The sequence below is a fragment of the Akebia trifoliata genome, chromosome 15 (genome assembly GCF_017979445.1).
Source record: "Akebia trifoliata isolate Shusen 1 chromosome 15, ASM1797944v1, whole genome shotgun sequence".
Classification (NCBI taxonomy): Eukaryota; Viridiplantae; Streptophyta; class Magnoliopsida; order Ranunculales; family Lardizabalaceae; genus Akebia; species Akebia trifoliata.
In genome coordinates this window covers 5,901,507-5,921,863 of record NC_141389.1, presented here as the reverse complement: position 1 = coordinate 5,921,863, position 20,357 = coordinate 5,901,507, and the positions used below count along the sequence as shown (strand labels likewise).

The 20,357-nt window shown below is 37.8% G+C and overlaps 1 protein-coding gene across 3 annotated transcripts; it reads left to right on the top strand.

Annotated features, from left to right (window-relative positions):
• On the top strand, positions 1 to 20,042 carry LOC147384095 (SNF2 domain-containing protein / helicase domain-containing protein / F-box family protein). 3 transcript variants are annotated; one of them, XM_086425008.1, is made up of 9 exons: positions 578 to 715; positions 13,448 to 13,592; positions 13,895 to 16,534; positions 16,626 to 16,839; positions 17,307 to 17,597; positions 17,820 to 17,879; positions 17,952 to 18,082; positions 18,257 to 18,371; positions 19,786 to 20,042. In XM_086425008.1, exons 3-9 carry the CDS (start codon positions 13,920 to 13,922, stop codon positions 19,930 to 19,932), a joined length of 3,573 nt encoding a protein of 1,190 aa, XP_086281134.1. In that variant the 5' UTR covers positions 578 to 715; positions 13,448 to 13,592; positions 13,895 to 13,919; the 3' UTR covers positions 19,933 to 20,042. The 3 variants fall into 3 exon arrangements, with proteins under 3 accessions (XP_086281133.1, XP_086281134.1, XP_086281135.1); XM_086425007.1 differs by lacking the exon at positions 13,448 to 13,592 and having other exon boundaries at positions 1 to 715; XM_086425009.1 differs by lacking the exon at positions 13,448 to 13,592 and having other exon boundaries at positions 589 to 715; positions 13,879 to 16,534.
• Positions 20,043 to 20,357: the final 315 nt, after the last annotated feature.

Sequence of the window (20,357 nt, the reverse complement as noted above, 5' to 3'; positions counted from 1 at the left end):
ACGCTTCATTCTCCAAACATTTCAAAGGTTTGGCTTTTTCCAAATTGGTTCTCTTCGCAGCTTCTCTCCGGTTTCTCATCCTAACATGGATTGATGAAATCTCACTAAACCCTAAAATTCGAAATTCGAAACCCTAATTACCAATTTCGACAATGCAAGGTTCTGCAACAGAAGAATTACTTAACCAACACAAGCTTTGTGGTTTCTTCTCCGTCGTTCTCTCTATAAATCCAGCAAATCACCATGAAAAACTGCTCAACGACCTCTCTAAAGCCCTACCATTCGGAACTCGCTGTCACCTCTTCCGTGATTCCTCGGATGAGTTAGGGTTTCGCACCGAAGAAGGCATCGTGCTTTCGCTGATCCAAAACAGCGGTAAATCATCTTTGGAAGATAGTACAAAGGTTAATTCTGGGGATTTAACTCCTGATTTGGGTAAAGTTAAGGGTTTTGATGGTGAATGTGGTTCGTCGAGGAAGAAAAGGAGGAAAATTGGGCTTGTACATGGGAGTATGAGTGTGATCCATCAGCTTAATGTGTTAACGGCGCATAAATGTTTGGAGATTCTCACTAGGATTGTTAGGGTTTCGGTTCGTGACGATGGGGATGCGAGAGCTGTAGTATTGGTTGATGTGTATTTGCCACTGGCTTTGTGGTCTGGTTGGCAATTCCCCAAATCTGGGGCGATGGCTGCGTCTCTGTCTAGGCATTTGAGGTAATAGTGCATCTTTTCTAATTTCAGCTTTGTTTCCTCAATGTGAGTGCACTAATTACTTTATTAGTTTACAAATTTGCTAGATTCCATTTTTTTGTTTGTTTGTTTGATTGGCAAGCCCTTTTTTTTTAGTGAGATCAATAAATCAATGACGACGGGCATTGAACCTACGTCGATGGTATCATTGCCTATAGATTTAACCAGCTAAGCTAGCTGGCACCTTCCCTTGACTAAAATGTTTAGGTTGAGTGGGTTTGGATAGGAATCAATGCTGTCAGCCTGAGGAGGATGTCCTCCCTATGCTATATAGACGGTTGAATAGTCTTTTGGATTTATCCCATTAATCTTTAGGACTATCTCGTGGTGTAGGCCTTTGAATTGTAGATGGTGGCATGGTGCCAATGACATGGGTCCACATGTACTCCTTGTGGACTTCCCATGAGTGAGATGGCTAGTATAGTACGTCCATTGTAGTTAGGGGCGAAAGGTGCACTTAAGGGGCAAAGGCCTCCTAGTGCCTGAGACGCAAGGCGTAAGGCGAGGCGCATGTCTGAGTAAAGTAAGGCACAATACAATTATGAAAACTGAAAAATTAAATAGTGAAAGGTGGGTTCTAGATATTTTACAATTATAACATGTATAAATGTGAGCTTTTACAAACGAGTTAATAGTTCAAGAAGAAGAATGATCTATAATAAAAGAAAAAGTAGAGACGAATAAGGAGAATAAAAATAAGGGAAGAAAAAGAAGTAAAAGTAGACATAGAAGTAAAAGTAGGCCAACAACATATGTTGTTGTTGCTACGGCAGAACAACAACTATGACTATCAAGTGGGTTCTGGTCAGGCTTGATTGAACACTAACCAAACCTTAAAAAGTTGGGTTCAACCTTAGACTAGCTCGATATCCTTATCGGGCCTGAGTCAACTAGGTCCTAACAGGCTTGGGCTAAGTAAGTATCACCAAATTTAAAATTCAATATTTTTAATGGAAAAAAATTGAACATACAAAATAAAATTTATTTTGTATATAAAAAGTATACAATCAAATATGAAATTAGTGTCTTAATTAAATAAATTAATTCATTTTTAAAGAGGCGCACATGTGGCCCATCTTGATTGAGTTGTGGTCAAGGCGCACGCCTTGGTGCGCCTCACTTAAGATGCCTCGCCTCACATGTATTTAGACGCCTTCGGTCTGCCCCGCCCTGCTGTGAGGCGCACTGAGACACTTGCCTTGACTACACTATATGTGAGAGAATAAAGGTCAAATGTTTGGAGGCCAAGAGATGAGTCATAATCCGCGTTGCAAGGCCTTGTCTTGTATTACTTAGAAAGGCATTGCCTTTCCTTTGTATTGCCATGTGAGAGAGCCGGCGATAGTGCTAGCTATGGAAGTTGATTTTCGGATAAATCAACCTCGATCACCATTTTCACATTCAATCCACAAAATGATAATAGAAGTTTAAAAAATGTGGTTCGGCAAACGTGCCTACGTCCACGGGCTCGAGGAGCCGTTCCACTATCAAACTCGCGGTTACATGACCTCCTTCTCTCTCCTTTCTCTTCACCTCCCTCTCCAATGGCCCCAACGCCTTTTTATAAAAAAGCCCTAAAAGAGTTATAACCCTTCTTAGGATACAATTCACCAGATTACCCTTACCTAAATTAGTTATTATATTAAAAAGGAAAATAAACCTCTTCAAATGATGCCACGTGTCCACCCCGGAATACGTGTTGATATTGCAAATTGACGATCCCAATGAGGGACGATTTAATCCATTTTGATCTATTCCCTGCTTTTCTCCAACTGAAACCCTAACCAATGGTTGGTTTGTGACCGAGTCATCGAGCTTACCCTTGTATCTCTGTACTTGAATCGAATCCCTAGGTGTCATGTGTCGCCCCTTGGTACCTAACAATAAATATCCTCCACAATACCCCTTCTCGGGGGTTTGGACTTTTAGTCTCAGTGCCCGAGAATAAATGAATGGTACTATGTGACACGTAGTCACGCACCCTATAAATTGTCATTTCTAATTATCGACTGGGTGTGGTGCCACCATAATAGATATAACCCCCTACGATTAGGTTTGGAACAGAAATCAATTAAACCCACCCTAATGATTGGACTTGCCTCCCTTACGAACTAGTTGTTTTAAAAAAAACAAAGACGAGTTAGCCCAACCCTCATTGACCGAACTTGGTTCCCTTCACGAGCCAAGATTTTCGTTGTGTGTCGACCCCCTTACGGTTGGGGTTTGTTCCCTTCACGAGCCAGGACTTTCGTTAAATAATAGAAGAACCGACCGAAGTCCCAGATCGGGCTTGGATCCCGAAATGATCCAAGATTTAGATAAGTAATAGAGGAACCGATCGAAATCCCATATTGGGCTTGGATCTCAAAACGATCAAAGACTTTGATAAATAGTAGAATAACATATCAAAGTCCTAGATCAAACTCGGCTCCCATGACAAGCCAATGCTTTGATAAGTAATAGAATAATCGATCGAAGTCCCAGATCGGGCTCGACTTCCATGACGGGCCAAGGCTTTGACAGAAGAACCCACCGAAATCCCTGATCGGGCTTGGATCCCAGAATGATCCAAGACTTTGATAAATAATAGAATAACCGATCGAAGTCTCAGATCGGGCTCGACTTCCATGACGGGCCAAGGCTTTGATAGAAGAACCGACCGAAATCCCAGATCGGGCTTGGATCCCAGAACGATCCAAGAGTTTGATAAATAATAGAATAATCGATCGAAGTCCCAGATCGGGCTCGGCTTCCATGATGGGCCAAGGTTTTGACAGAAGAACCGACCGAAATCCTAGATCGGGTTTAGATCCCAAAACAATCCAAGACTTTGATAAATAATAGAATAACTGATCGAAGTCCCAGATCGGGTTCGGCTTTCATGACAGGCCAAGGCTTTGACAGAAGAACCGACCGAAATCCCAGATCGGACTTGGATCCCAGAACGATCAAAGACTTTGATAAATAATAGAATAATCGATCGAAGTCCCAGATCGGACTTGGATCCCAGAACGATCAAAGACTTTGATAAATAATAGAATAATCGATCGAAGTCCCAGATCGGGCTCGGCTTCCATGACGGGCCAAGGCTTTCTATTATACCCATGGTTTCTAAAATCGGTAATTGGTCTCGTCTCGTTCAGCTCTGATACCGAGTTGACTCGGACGATACGTTTCGTCTCGTTCGACATTGAGACAATGGTTTTTAACCATTTAAAAATCTGAAAAATTCAGGAAAAATTCAAAAATGATTCCTATTAAAAAATGAAAAAATATATATATATATATAGAAAGTTAAAATTTTTTTCATAATATACCTATCAAAATAAATAAAGTAAATATTTACAAGTCTTTCTTCTATGAACATCTTGGAAATTAACCATGGATCTTGAACCTGAACCACAGAGATTAAATCACCACCATTAAAATCTAGAAGAAACATATTCTTCATCTGTGATGATATTTATAATAATCAAACAAATGAGTAAAACAAATTCATATAGATCAATCCAAAATTAATGATTTTAGCAAGTATTATTTTCTTGTATTTAATGCTTTTTGGCAAATGGGGACTTCCATGAATGTCCTTCTTTAGTTGCTCTCTATAAATTCAATATCTAAATTAAGAGAAACTAACACAAAATTTATTGAAACATGAAAATAAAATAACCAAAACCACTTGCACTGATGCACTTACCAAACAAGCTCAAATCCAAGATAGATAAAAACCAAAAAAATCACTTGGGATTGTAAATTTAATAAGAAACCTAAAGACTTGATGGTTGATTGTGAAGTACAACCGAACACAATAACCTTGACCTTATGTCTTCATAATTAAGTCAGATAATGGGTACCGTTCTACAATTGAATCTAATTTATAAGGGAACAATAAATAAAATACTCCAATTCAATATGTCAATATTGAGAGTAAATTAAGAAACACAAATCTCCCAATTAATCACTAAAAATCATCAACTTAACCACAAAAGATGAAGAAGATGAAGTTTTTTTCAAAACCTTGACTTTTTTTTGTTCACTTGGTGGAGAAGATGAAGAAATAATAAAGGAAAAATGATTTGGGGGGTGAAATAATAGAGGATTGAGGCTTAACTTGGTGGAGAAAATGAAATTTTCTCCCAAAATCTTACATTTTTTTGTTCACTTGGTGGAGAAGTGTAGACACCCCATTTTTGCATCCGCCTGATTAATCAAGTCGTCAACCCGATCGCAAAGGTTCCCAATGATGGATGTCTATTCCAATGCTTTATTTTGTTACCAGATATGTTTCAGAAATCCAGATGAGGTATCTCGAACTGACAAAACTTAGAAACCACGCTACACTAGGAAAATACGACCCCAGAAACATAGAAATCATTATCTTGCAAACCAAAAGAAGCTTCACGATAAAAATCACTAAAAATAACTAAATTACCAAAATACCCCTAACATCAAAACAACCCTGGAGCCTGCATTACGCTTAGGAAAACCCACTCAAACACATAAAACAACAAATCGAAACCAAGTAAACCACTTCGCCAATTTTCACAAAATTTGACAAAATTACGAAAATACCCCTCATAAAGTTCACAACCATTCCATACAAAAAACTTCATAAATGACAAAAACCAACATTCCCATTGAATTCCTTACGAAAAACTGATTCCAAAACATCCTGGAACATTGAAAAACGACTTAAAACGTAAAAAATCCTCTCCGAGGGCAAAATGGTAATTTCACAATTTTAATAATTAAAAATTTCGAAATTAATAAATAAATCATTAAATAATGTAAAGTGAAACATTAATAAAATTAATTATAACCAAAAAATTGATCAATCAGGCTTTTAAGAAAAATTGTTGATGGTTCGCAAGATATTTCTTTAAGGACCCCTCCATTTGGGGGTCCAAAGAATCAAAGATATAATAGAGGGGGGTTCTCCAAAAATTTAAAGTCAATCAAGCAAGACTAAAGTCAAGATATTAAAGTCAATCAAATAAGACTAAAGTCAAAATTAAAGTCAATTAAGTAAGACTAGAGTCAAGTATTAGAGTCAATCTCATAAGACTAAAGTCAAAACCCTAAATCAAAACCCTAATCTAAACTAATCGAGTCAATCTCATAAGACTAAGGTCAAAACCCTAATCTAAATTAATCAAGTCAATCTCATAAGACTAAGGTCAAAATCCTAAATCAAAACCCTAATCTAAACTATCAAGTCAATCTCATAAGACTAAAGTCAAAGCCCTAAAACCCTAAAACCCTAAAGACTAAGTCAAAACCCTAATGAAACCCTAAAAGAAACCCTAATCAAACCCTAATGCTTCTAAAAACTTTATAAATAGGAGCCTCCACACCTTATTTTCGTATCAAAGAAAAAACCCTAGAAAAATTAGGTGAAGAAGCCTCCACAACCTCCCCAAAACCCTAATTTTGGAGCCTCAACTCCTTACCTAACACCCCTGCTTCGATTTGAGCCTAAAAAACACCCAAAAACCTCTCAAAAACATCCCAAAAATCCACAACAAATTCGAAGCACCCAGATCTAAGAAGGAGATACCTTACCTCGGAGATCAGGAATCAGATCCGGAGATAGAACGAAGTAAGGAATACGGTACAAGGAGCCGTTTTCACCAGATCTGAGGGAATAACACTTTTGCAGATCGAAGGTAAGATTTTTCATTATTTTTTAATCTAGGTTTGTCATTAGCGATGTAGATTTATTTGGGATAAGTAGAGACCGGCAATGGCCGGGCGGGGTTGGTGCCTAACACCTTCCAACAACGTAACATGATCCCCGGATTCAGATTTTCTGTAGAAGATTAGTTTATTATCCGTTTTAGAGTCAGTTTGGTTCCTAGACCATAATAACTAGGTGGCGACTCCCAAACCTCAAGGGTCAAAAGCGGATCCGCGTACCCCGCGGATTGAGGGCGCTTTCAAGAAGATGAAAAAATAATGGAGGAAAATCGATTTGGGGGTAAATAATTGAGGATTGAGGTAAAACTCGGTTGTCTCGGTTAACTTGGACGAGATTTTGAAAATCTCGTCCGATACAACTCGTTTATCTCGCGAGTTAACATAATATTTGCGCTGTCTCGTATATCTCGTTCGTATCGCCCGAGTTTTGCGAAATATCGTCCGAGACGACTCGCTTATCTCACGATACGCGGTCGTCTCATGACACATTGTGAGTTGGTCTCGTTAGGCTACGATATCGAGTTAACTCGGGCGATACGTCTCGGTCTCGGACGAGTTAAAAAACCATGATTATACCAACCCCTTGGTTGGGCTCGATATTAGTGAATGGCCAAGGCTTTCTGTTATATCAACCCTCGGTTGGGCTCGACACCAGTGAAGGGCCAAGGCTTTCCGCTATACCAACCCCTCGGTTGACCTCGGCACCAGTGAAGGGCCAAGGCTTTTTGCTAGCTTGGCTCCAGTGAAGAGTCAAGGCTTTCCGTTATACCAACCCCTTGGTTGGGCTCGGCACCAGTGAAGGGCCGAGGCTTTCTTTGTAAGCCGACCCCCAACGGTCGAATTTTGCACTAAGTGGTCCCGCATGACCTACTTAGGATGTGGACCGGACTCCCCATATGAGTCAGGTGTGTCTCAAGTTCCTCTGCATCTTGCATCTTTAAAATAACATAGACACAAAACAATAATAATTGCATAATAATAAGGCAATTAGTTCTTAGTCCGGTGTTGTCGATCTGTGCCACTCCATAGATTGTAGAAATCTCAATTATAAATTTACCCCCTAAATCAAAACCAATTGACTTGCTGAGTTGAGATCAATTGTTCATTAATAAATTGGTCGTTCGTAGTTCAAATTAGACCCTCACTTACACCGTACAACTTGGCGAGTCGAATTTGGATTGAACCTTACATAAATTTACCATTTTAATCATTTGAGTCTCCTAACTCGGGTAAAGTCCCAATTATTTGTCACGTGACCCGACGGAGTCCCTTGACTCGATTGATTATTTATTTATTTATTTACTTGTACATGATTTAATTGAGTATCTCAAGTTAGTTGATTCCAAAATAATAAGTTTGATGTGACTGAGTCGGGCTCATATGGAGTCCCGTGTCATTTTCATGCTGAGTTAACTCACATAATAAATAGGGTCACGTGGCACTCTTAACCCTAGCCCTTGAGCAATATAGTTGCTCGATACAGCATACTGGTTGATGTTGCTAAGTCAATAATTAGGTAACTTGGCTCACCCCCTTACTTTTAATAATTTCTTTACTTCTTACAAGGAAAAGTGGAAGTCATCTAATCAATAATGATGTTAAGGCTAAGCATTGAATTCAATCTCATACCTAGGCCAATCTTAGAATTTTTAATCAAAGGGTCCAATTTCACATTTTCACCTAGTCCTTGATGTGTATGTGAAACACCTAATAAACATTCTCATACTTATCACCTTATTAAGAGGTTTGAGTCCAGAACATACCTGAGAATAATGATGCATTACCTTGTTTTATCATTGCCCACAGAATAGAAAATGGTCCTTGTATGGTTTGCTGCTGCCATTAAAACTGACTTTGAAGGTTACCTGGAACCCATTAATGCTACGTAAGAGATAGCCTTGCCAACCTTGTTGCTGCAAGCTCTTCAACAATTGCTACCGCCATTAATGTTGTACAACGACCTGATTTGCGCATCCTGACTGGAACATCCCTTATTGGATTTGCCATCCTGATTAAAGAAACTCCCTCACCCTTCGATAGCCCTCCAAAGATGTACCCTTTGTCACTGTTTTCAGGCAGCACCTAGTGTCCTCGTGGGTGTCGTCTTAGTCTTTCCAACACCATTACCTTGAGGTATGGCATATGTTTCAACCACTTTGTACCCAGACCTAACCCTTCTGATAAAATCCCCATCAGAGTCTCTATCAACTGTTGGATTCCCTGGTCCCTACTCCACAATCTCTTTCTTGCAAATCTCAGGCACTTCATCAAAGTGTGATGGTGTGGGGCCCAATCGAACTGTAAGTGTGCCCCTCCAACTTGCAGCTTTGGACTTGAATAGATCAAAATCTGTCGAGAACTACGCTTCATTCGACCCCACAGCTGTAGTGCCGCGATTTGATGGCCGCTGATTGATTGTTGAAAGATTAGATGGAAGAGATCAGATGGTGAAGGATTTGTAAGGGGATTTCATGATTGGTGATTTGGAAGAAACCACCCATGGGGGACGATTCACGGATTTGGTGGGCTATGGTTGATCCACGATCAGAATTGACTCTAGAGAGATCGACAATGGGAATTTCATCGAGTACCTGAATTGTGGTGGTGGTGGTGGGCCCATAGAGGGTTCTGGTGGATGGATGAAGAAGTGAGGGATGGAGGTGACGCTAGACTCAACGAGACCTTCTATTCCAATCTTATAGTTGTCCACAGTACTTTCGATTGTCATCTCTCTCACTCACTCTCTGATGTGATTTTTCGCTCTCACCACCTTTTGCCCCTAGACACAAACAGATCCAAGATCCTAATCTCCCAAGGGTTGGTATCGACGGCAACCCCTCCCTTTGATTGAGACCTCAATTGTACCATATGGTTTCTCATAGTTCATTGTTCGAGTTCCCACAGACGACGCCAATTGTGGAAGCCGATTTTCGGATAAATCAACCTCGATCACCAGTTCCACCTTCAATCCACAAAACGATAATAGAAGCTTAAAAAAGAAATAGAAAACAGATTTTTTACGTGGTTCGGCAAACGTGCCTACATCCACAGGCTCGAGGAGCCGTTCCACTATCAAACTCGCAGTTACATGGCCTCCTTCTCTCTCCTTTCTCTTCACCCTCCTCTCCAATGGCCCCAAGGCCTTTTTATACAAAAGCCCTAAAAGAGTTATAACCCTTCTTAGGATACAATTGACTAGATTACCCTTACCTAAATTAGTTATTACATTAAAAAGGAAAATAAACCTCTTCAAATGATGCCATGTGTCCACCTCGGAATACGTGTTGATATTGCAAATGGACGATCCCAATGAAGGACGATTTAATCCATTTTGATCTATTCTTTGCTTTTCTTCAACTGAGACCCTAACCCATGGTTGGTTTGTGACCGGGTCACCGAGCTTACTCTTGTATCTCTGTACTTGAATCAAATCCCTAGGTGTCACATGTCGCCCCTTGGTACCTAGCAAGAAATATCCTCCACACTAGCCCATGTCAAAGGTCTATGCATTGATCAGCCAGAGTCAAGGTTGGCGTAATAGGATGTTATGGAGGGGCAATCATTGTCTTCTCCAGTCTATTAAGCCTATAATAAGGGACTTAAAAGCACAAAAGCGAAACATGCTTGCTTCTCTCCAATTGAACAGCCCTTTCCTTCTTGTTTTCTTTCCCTTTGACCCTCAATTAGGGCGTAAAATGGGTCAGACTTGACCCAAAATCTGAGTGGTCCAAAAATCGAATTTAGTGGGTTTGGATCATTGGAGTAGATCTGAATAAAAATGGGTCAAATAGGGTTTAAGGTCAGATACAGATCCATCCCTAGATCTGCCCAGATTGGAATGATATATTGCTTTGAAATCTATTTTTTTAAGTTTCTCAAAATATCCTTTTCTGCTACTTTTCCACAACATGGATTCTTATAAATTTAAGGGTTATAATGGTAACATAGAATAGTGTACCAAGTAGCAAAGAAGTAAAGCAGGAAACATGGGTACAACAGTCCAGCAATTCAAATAAAATCTGTTGGTTCGAATTTGGTTTTAGTGAACACAAAATGGTTTGAGTATCCGAGTTGGATTTGATCTGGATCTAGTTCAATATAAAAAAATCCAGATCTGAATGTGGATATATTCATATCTGAGCCAGATCTGTTCCATTTTACGTCCTACCTTCAATACCCAATGGAAACCACACAGCCATCTACTTAGCTTAGGTGGGATTCCCCACATGCATGTTTCCACATGGCTAGCCTTATCCCTAGATTCACCCAGATCGGAATGATACATTGCTTTGATAACTATAATTTTAGGTTTCTCAAATTATATTTTTCTACTACTTTTTCCACAACATGGATTCTTATAAAATTTAAGGGTTATAATGATGACATAGAATAGTATACCGATTAGCAAAGAAGTAAAGCAGGAAAAAAGGGCTTAACGTTCCAGAATCGGTGACCCGAATCAAGCAATTCGAATCTGTCAGATGGAATCCAGTTTTAATGAACCCAAAATGGTTCAGATATGTTTTTAAGCAGTGTTTGTTTGCACTGTTTTTCAGCGCTTATTGCTGAAAAAAATTAAATTCAGCACTTTTTATCAAAATAGCCCGTTTGTTTACTCTATATTTTCAGCACTTATTGCTGAAAATAAGTGAAAAAAATTCAGCACTATTTTGATGCTGAAAAAAAGTGCTGAAGCGGTAAGCACTTCGCTTTTTCCGACACGGACAAATATACCCTTATTCTTAAAGGGATATTACCTCTTATATCCAATGGATAAGTATATAAGCACCCCACAAATTAATAAACCCACACCATAGCTAAATCATTTTGTCTTATATGAGTTAAATTTTTTTAAATGAGTTGATTTTTGGTGAGGATGATCTCCTCATTAGTATATAAGCATCCCATAAATTAATAAACCCACGCCATGGCTAAATTATTTTGTCTTATATGGATTAAAGTTTTCGAATAAGTTGATTTTTTATGAGGATGATCTCTACAATGAGGAGATCATCCTCACCAAAAATCAGCACATCCTAAAATTTCTAACCCTATCAAAACAAGTTCAAGAATCGTAAATCGTCCTTTTTTTTTTTTTTTTGAAAACTATCTTTAACGAGTTAGAAGTTTCAAAATGGACTAATTTGGTGAGGATGATCTCTAGACCATATAGACCATCCTCACTAAAAATTTGCTCATTCCAAAAACTTTAATCCATATATATATAAAAAAAAAAAAAATTGGCTATGGTGTGGGTGCCCTTATTAATTCATAGGGTGCTTTTATAATTACACATCCTTTATTTCCATAAAAAATTATTCATCCAAAATTAAGTTCTTTTAATGTTGATTTCAAATTTTGGTGACTTGTTGGCATTATTATTTTTAATTTGAAATTTGAAATTTGTGAGCTTTTATAAATATAAATAATTATTTATAAATTAAAGATTTGAGTATAATTTATTATTTAAAAATGAATTGTATTTTAATTTTATAAGAAATAATATATTTTATTGTGTTTGATAAGAAATAGGCATTTGAAACATGCAAACAATGTATAATATGATTGCAAGGGTAACAAAGACAATTTATCAGCTTCAACAATGAGTAACAAATATGATTCAGCATCTAAACAAACAACTTTTTCAGCACTTAAATTCAGCGCTTATAAGTTTCAGCGCTTAATGCTATTCAGCACTTATTTTTTTTCAGTTTAACAAACAACACCTTAGTCAGTAGGATCCGAGTTGGATCCAGATCCAGATCTGGTTCAATATAAAAAAATCCAGATATGAATATGGATATATTCAAATCTGAACCAGGTACGACCCATTTTAGGCCTAGTGTTCTACTACCTTCAATGCCTTCCTCCTGATTGGCTAGTGCAATGGAACCCACACAGCCATCTACTTAGCTTAGGTGGGATCCCCCACACACCCCTTTCCACGTGGTTAGCCTTATCTGCTTTTGTATAGCTCGGACCAATGTTTAAATCTTATTTCGAGGCAATGTTTCGGCTAGGAAAAAAATTGATACGATCTCAAGTGGATTATTCTGAGACAATCCAAAACATTTGATGATTTGTTCCAGTTTCAGTTGAAATGGGAATGTTCCACCTTGACATTCTGAAATGTAATGAAACTTTGAACTTTGAGCAGGACTTCCTCCATATGCTGACAATACATCAACACAAGTTAGGGATCCTTGGTAGAGGTATTATAAGGATGAAAATAAGCTGGGCCAAGATATGGAAAAAAGGGAAAAAAATGAAGAAAAAAAAAAAATCTAATTGCCTTATGAGAAAATTGGAAATTAGTTTTGATGGTTCCCTCATCACCCCTTTGAATGAAGGGAATGGACTGGATTTTTTAGAGTTTATATGGCCTACTCTCAATGAGATCCTTCTACTTTATTTTGGTGCATCCACTTGATCTGATTTTGTGGTTCTCATATTTTTTATTCTGACGTACTTTCCAAAGTAGTTCTATTAGTTTGGATCTCTTAAAATCTCATGGATATGGAGAGATTTTAGTTTTTTATTACTTGAGTCAACCTCGTTGTCTTTTTTAGTCAAGATTGAATTCTTGAAATGGCATTTTTCCTTGGGGTTACAACGTTTAATTAATTTATTAATTTATTATTATTATTATTATTTTTTTTTTTTGGGGGGGGGCATGGCTGTGATGCTAATTTTCCATTTCAAAAACAACCTAGACATGTTAGTACTTCATATATTTTTTCTCTTTTATTTTATTTTGTTTTTTTTCGCAATAGAATTGGTCCTTTTAGGATTTTTTTTTTCTCTTTTAACTTTTTCTTTTCAAATGCTTATCACCTCGTGCCCCCCAATTCCATTGGCAGGAAAATGGATCTGTGAAAAATATATTTGTTTTATTCCGAAATTCTTTTTTTTATTACTTAGATAATTCATTTTTTATAACCAAGCTATTTTTGGTGATTATCTACAATCATTATTAATTCTATTATATTTCCAATGCAGAATGCCATTACTTTAGCTACATTGTCTACACATGATCCAGGGTGCCCTACCCTTAATAGTGATAAGTGTAAGATTGTAATGGAGTGGGAACTGTGCGCAGCAGGGAGCGAACCTATCCTAACTATGCTTCACATTGTAGGCTTTGGTGGGTCAATTAGTCGGGCTAATGGCATCTGTGGGCCATTATGTCAAGCCAACACTTGTGTCTTTGCTCTGTATCTCATTTCTATCTTTACTAAATTTGACCTCATTGATGGAACAAAACTTTATACTTCTAAGTTCTAATATGCTTCACAAATAGTGGATTCCTAGAATGATAACCTCATAAATGATTTGACTTATTTTTAATTATTAATCGATGGTCGTTATTATTGGTGCCAGCAAGTACTTAATTTGCTAATGTTTTTGTTGGGTCTGCTAACACAATCCAGGGTCATTTACCTGCAGTTGCGACTGGGAGCAAAGAAATTTGATGCTTGGTGGCAAGGACACTTATTGTAAATTTACTAATGAAGATGATGATAGCTTATGGAATCATTCTGATTGTCATGTTCTTGGATGTAAAGTGCATTTCAACGTACCTGGACATTCTAAAAAGAGGCTATTTGAACTTCATGAAATTTTCAAGAGTTTGCCTGGTATTGCAAAGGAGGGAAAAATTTATTCTACCCGAATAATGCCAGTTGATCCCTCTCTTAGTTCTGGAATTTGGGAGGCCTCAGATGACGTATTAACTAATATTATAACTGCACTTGGCCCAAAGGACCTTGTTAGAGTTGCGGCCACTTGTCATCATCTAAGGGCGTTGGCCGTATCTATCATGCCATGTATGAAGCTTAAGCTTTTTCCTCATCAACAGGCAGCAGTTGAATGGATGTTACTACGTGAGCGCGATCCTGAAGTCTTAGCCCATCCTCTTTATATGGATTTTTTAACTGAGGATGGATTCCATTTTTATATAAATGTTGTTTCTGGTGAAGTAGTGACCGGGATAGCTCCCACTGTTACAGATTTTCGTGGCGGCATGTTTTGTGATGAGCCGGGCTTAGGAAAGACTATAACAGCTCTTTCTCTTATTTTAAAGACGCAAGGAACATTGGCTGACCCACCTAATGGTTTACAAGTGATATGGTGTACACATAATGATGATAAAAGTTGTGGGTACTATGAACTTAGTGCTGATAACTTCGTCTCTGGTAATTCCACGCCTTCATGGAAAAGATTCTGTAAGAATGGGCGAAGGGGACAGATTTGTTTGGATAAATTTACTCCTATTGGAAACTCAAAATCCTCGTCAAAAATAGAAAGATTAATGGGTTCTGATGAACTATGTTTGAAGTTTTCTGATTCCTGTCCTACTAAATTAGGACTTACGTCGTCCACAGATACAACACCCTCTTTGCCAGTAACACGTATACTTCGATGCTCAAGGAGCTTGAGTCGTGTTAAGAGAAATCTTCTTGGTACATATGAAGGACCTGCTGCTCTCGTAAAAAAGAGGAAGGTTAGAAAAAATGTAATTGACGCGAAACATATTTCAAATGGCCCGACAAATGCTTCTCTAGAAAAGGGATTAGGAATTTCATCAAGATTGCCAAATAATTGCAAGAAACCTGGGAAAGCTAGCATTGATTGTACTGAATATAATGAGACTTGGGTTCAATGTGATGCTTGTCGCAAGTGGCGGAAGCTCTCAGACACAACTTTACTGAATACTTCCACGGCATGGTTTTGCAGCATGAACAGTGACCCATTACATCAGAATTGTGCAATACCTGAGGAATCTTGGGACTGTGGCCAATCCATAAAATACTTACCTGGCTTCTGTACCAAAGGAACCCCTGGAGGGAAAGAGCAGAACGTGTCATTTTTCACTAGTGTTCTTAAGGAGCACTATACATTGATTAATTCGGAAACAAAGAAGGCTTTAACCTGGCTGGCTAAACTGTCACAAGGCAAACTCCTTGAAATGGAAACTATTGGTTTGACACGTCCTGTCTTAGACACTCACACTGTTTCTGTTGGAGATACGCATGGATACCATAAGATATTTCAAGCATTTGGTCTCATAAAGAGGGTTGAAAAAGGCACTATTAGATGGTATTACCCACTCACACTTGACAATTTGACCTTTGATGTGGTTGCACTCCAAATTGCTCTCACTAAGCCATTAGACTTATTCAGGTTGTATTTATCGAGAGCAACTCTTATTGTTGTCCCAGCAAATCTAGTTGATCACTGGAAGACCCAAATCCAGAAACATATCAGACCCGGTCATCTGCGTGTTTATGTCTGGACTGATCACAAAAAGCCCTCGGCTCACAATCTGGCATGGGACTATGACGTTGTCATAACCACCTTTAATCGTTTAAGTGCGGAATGGGGCCCCCGTAAGAGGAGTCCCTTGATGCAAGTTCATTGGCTAAGAGTAATGCTGGATGAAGGACACACACTTGGTTCAAGTCTTAGCTTGGCAAACAAAATGCAAATGGCCATCTCATTGATGGCCTCAAATCGGTGGTTGTTAACTGGGACACCAACTCCAAACACACCTAACAGTCAAGTTTCTCATCTTCAACCAATGTTGAAGTTCCTTCACGAGGAAACCTATGGACAGAATCAAAAGTCATGGGAGGCTGGCATACTTAGGCCATTTGAGGCAGAGATGGAGGAAGGTCGATCTCGTCTGTTGCAGCTACTTCAGAGGTGCATGATTAGTGCCAGAAAAATAGATCTGCAAACCATTCCTCCTTGCATCAAGAAAGTGATTTTTCTCAATTTCACCGAAGAACATGCAAGGAGTTACAATGAATTGGTAGTTACTGTACGGCGCAATATTTTAATGGCTGATTGGAATGATCCTTCACATGTTGAGAGTCTCCTGAATCCTAAACAGTGGAAGTTTCGAAGTACCACAATTAGAAATGTTAGGTTGTCTTGCTGCGTGGCTGGACATATTAAAGTATCAGACGCGGGTCATGATATTCAGGAAACAATGGATATTTTAGTGGAGCAAGGTCTTGATCAGTTTTCAGAAGAGTATGTCTTCATAAAAATCTCTCTTATGGATGGTGGTAGCTGTTTCAGGTAAGGATTGCTTTTGAGTAGCTATCACTTGGCATGTTTCTTGAAATCTGCTTACTATATACAAATTGCTGATTACTTTTCTATTTTTTAGGTGCAAAGAATGGTGCCGTTTACCTGTCATTACACCTTGCAGACATCTTTTATGTCTTGGTTGTGTCGCTCTGGACAGTGAGAAATGTTCTTTTCCTGGATGTGGGAACGCTTATGAGATGCAGAGTCCTGAAATATTAACTCGGCCAGAAAATCCTAATCCAAAGTGGCCTGTGCCCAAGGATCTTATCGAGTTACAACCTTCATATAAACAGGCAGGCCTAGCTCTCTGAATTTTATAAATTTTATCTATTATTATTATTAGAGAGAGCTGCTACTATTGGCACCCCAACTTTTACTTATTATACCCCAATTTCTTAAATTATGTATCATGCCCTAATTAAAAATTAAAGCACACCATTCAAACATTACAAAAGTTTAGTTCAAATTATTACTTCAATATTACAAAGCATAATAACACATTCAAACAACTTCAACAGTTGCAAACAATTAGGATTAGGCCCATATAAATCCTAAATCTAACAAATAGAAATCTAAAAGGAGAGATTTTATATTGGCACCCCAACTTTTACTTTTTCTCATCCATTGACTTATTATTTTATTCTAATTGGGGTGTAATAAGTAAAACATTAGGGTGCCAATTGCAGCTCTTTCTCTATTATTATACTGCTTTCTATTATTATTAACTTCCACCCATACTGCTTTCTATGCTTTTATACAGGATGACTGGGATCCTGATTGGCATGCGACATCAAGTAGCAAAGTTGCGTATCTTGTAAAAAGGTTGAAAGCTTTGCAGGAGACTAATAAAAAGATGGGTTACACCTTAGATGGAGATGGTGATGTCGGGTCCTGTAGCAATCTTTTTTCTCTGTCTGAGAAAAGTCGATGCAATGTGTTTCCACACCACAATGCCTTCAACAAACCAAATGATAAGTCGTACGAGATACCACCAGAGAAAGTAATAATATTTTCACAGTTTCTTGAGCATATACACGTGATCGAACAGCAGGTAGTTATCCTCTATCTAGGAATAATTTAGAGAACTTCTATTGCCACACCGACTTTTGTTAACGCCACCCCAAGATGTGTGCTAATTCTTTGGTGATTTACATATGAATTGGGGTGGCGTTAGCAAAAAATTGGCGTGGCAATAGAATCTCTCATAATTTATTATGTTTATTTTTTCACCTTTTATAAGGGGAAGACTATATTTCTGTTTTGGTTCTCACAGTTAACAGTTGCTGGTATCAAATTTGCTGGAATGTATAGTCCGATGCATTCTGTCAACAAGGTATGCTCCTAATTGCTTTCTTCTATCTTTGTTGAATTTCTTTGGGGATAATTTATCTTTCACTTTGCTCAGATGAAGTCATTGACTATCTTCCAACATGATGAAACTTGTATCGTTCTTTTGATGGATGGAAGTGCGGCATTGGGTCTTGATTTGAGTTTTGTTACCCATGTGTTTCTAATGGAACCTATCTGGGACAGAAGGTAGTACTTTTCTCTGTTTGCAATATATGAATAGTTGTTGCTAGGGACTATCTATGTTGTCTACTCAGCACAATTTTATGTAACAACTCATTGAATACAGTTTTTTGTCTTTTATATTTGACTACAAATGCATTATTGATTAACCAATTTGTTTTATTTGTTATATGTCCTCAGCATGGAGGAACAGGTGATAAGTCGTGCTCATCGGATGGGTGCTACTCGTCCTATCAATGTGGAAACTTTGGCAATGCGTGGTACCATTGAAGAGCAAATGTTGGGATTCTTACAGGTATTTATCTCCACGACTTTTTGTTCTTTAATGCATTGTTGCATTATAGAGAGAGATGATATTTTTTTTCTTAATTGTTCTTTCATGCACATGTGATATAGAACTGCATGGATCCATGAAATCAATTAGAGTTTTGAAAAAAATTCTCACATCACAGAACGACCCACTATTTTCATGTCAAACATCTCATCCATGTGTTGTAATTTAGTGCTGAGACTCAGAATGCTGCCATGATCCCTGTGCCTGCTTTCACAAACCCCTGCAAAGTGATGCTGGTTTCCCTCACACAAACCTAACATCCTTGAATTTTAGATATAATGGTCTTAGAATATGATTCCATCATAATGATTTTAAGGGCCATTATGAGGGCAAGCATCATAGATAGAAAGAATAATGCATGGATTGTGTACTTGAAATATTTTCCAAAGGAACCGACACGAAATACTTCAGAGGATGAGTTTTCAGATTCGGGAAGACAATAAAATAATTAGCATATTTGTGAATATGTAGGAATATCTCCAGTAGGAGATAAAATAAAGAATGTCGTTTGAGTTAGTTTGGACATATATAAAGAAGACTAATAATAACACTAGTCAGAATCAGTGCTTTGGTGCTAGTCAACTGCTCTAAAAAGGGCAAGAGGAGGGTAGTAAATGACATGGATGATGAGATAATGAGTAATGGTATGAAGCCACACTTCTTGATTGAAGATACGGCCATATATAGAGCTGATTGGTAAAATAAATTTTTTGTCTCTGACCCAAATAAATAGGATAAAGCGTGGGAGATAATGGCGATGTGTTTATTTTGACTCTACTTTTGATGAAGAATGAATGTCAATCTTAATATTTCAATATCTAGTTATAAGATGTAATCTGTTGGTTGACATGTTGAATCCTGAGCTTCTGCTTCCCCATAAATGACATATTTTGATCGAAGTGTATTTTTGGAAGTATTTGTTAAAGAAATTGATAGATTGAATCATGGTGGGATATCTCTTTTTACTCACCAATTTTAGGGGATTATGATCCCTATCTATGTAATTTAATTATTTGTAGTTCCTTGATAAATATGCCTTTAGTGGTTGTAAATACATTATATCTACAGATCTATGATACCTTTACTTGAGTATTGTACACAAGCATTAACATATTTTGGGTTGATAGGTCAAAAAATTATGGCAAAGATTGGTCTCCAATTGTCCAGCATTGTTCATGAATGAATAATATGTTGTATAGCTTCATATGATCTACAACTTGATCAAGATACATTTTTCCAAAATTATTTTACTTTAATCACATATAAAACCTTAAGAGAAACCAAACAGACAAGTATGCTCTCACCTAAGCACAAAATCCTCAAAAAAAATCATTTTGCACCTTCTAACTATAGGTTTAATGCCATTTTCTTTTAGGATGCTAATGAGGGTAGAAGAACCTTGAAGGAAGAGTTTGGAAGTACTGATGGTGAAGGCGCACGGGCACCTCGTACATTGCATGATTTTGCTGAAAGCAATTATTTGGCTCAGCTTGGTTTTGTACGGACGAATGCCAACGCATAATGCATGATGGTATACCTTCTCATTCCGATGATTCCCTATATATTGTAATCACGTTTATTATTTGGTTGTACCATTTATTCGCCAATTTATAAAATCACTTACAGCTAGAATTAGCATTGTGCATAATAATTTTTGTTATTACTTGTTCATCATTTTCTTCCGGCGATATATATATATATTTTTTGGACAATTGATGATGATTTTATTAGATAAAAAGGTGAACATACAAGGTATGGGGGAGATTTATCTAAGACTTAAAGAGAGACGCAAGAAATAAAATATACAACCTATCCCTCCACTTGATTGATGGGAATTATGTCTTAGAATCAGATTCCTCCCAGTTTATGATGAGGTCCCTATGTTCTAGTGCCCCGAAATTCATTTTTGATGATGATCATTTCCTTAGGAGATGGTCCCCAACTATA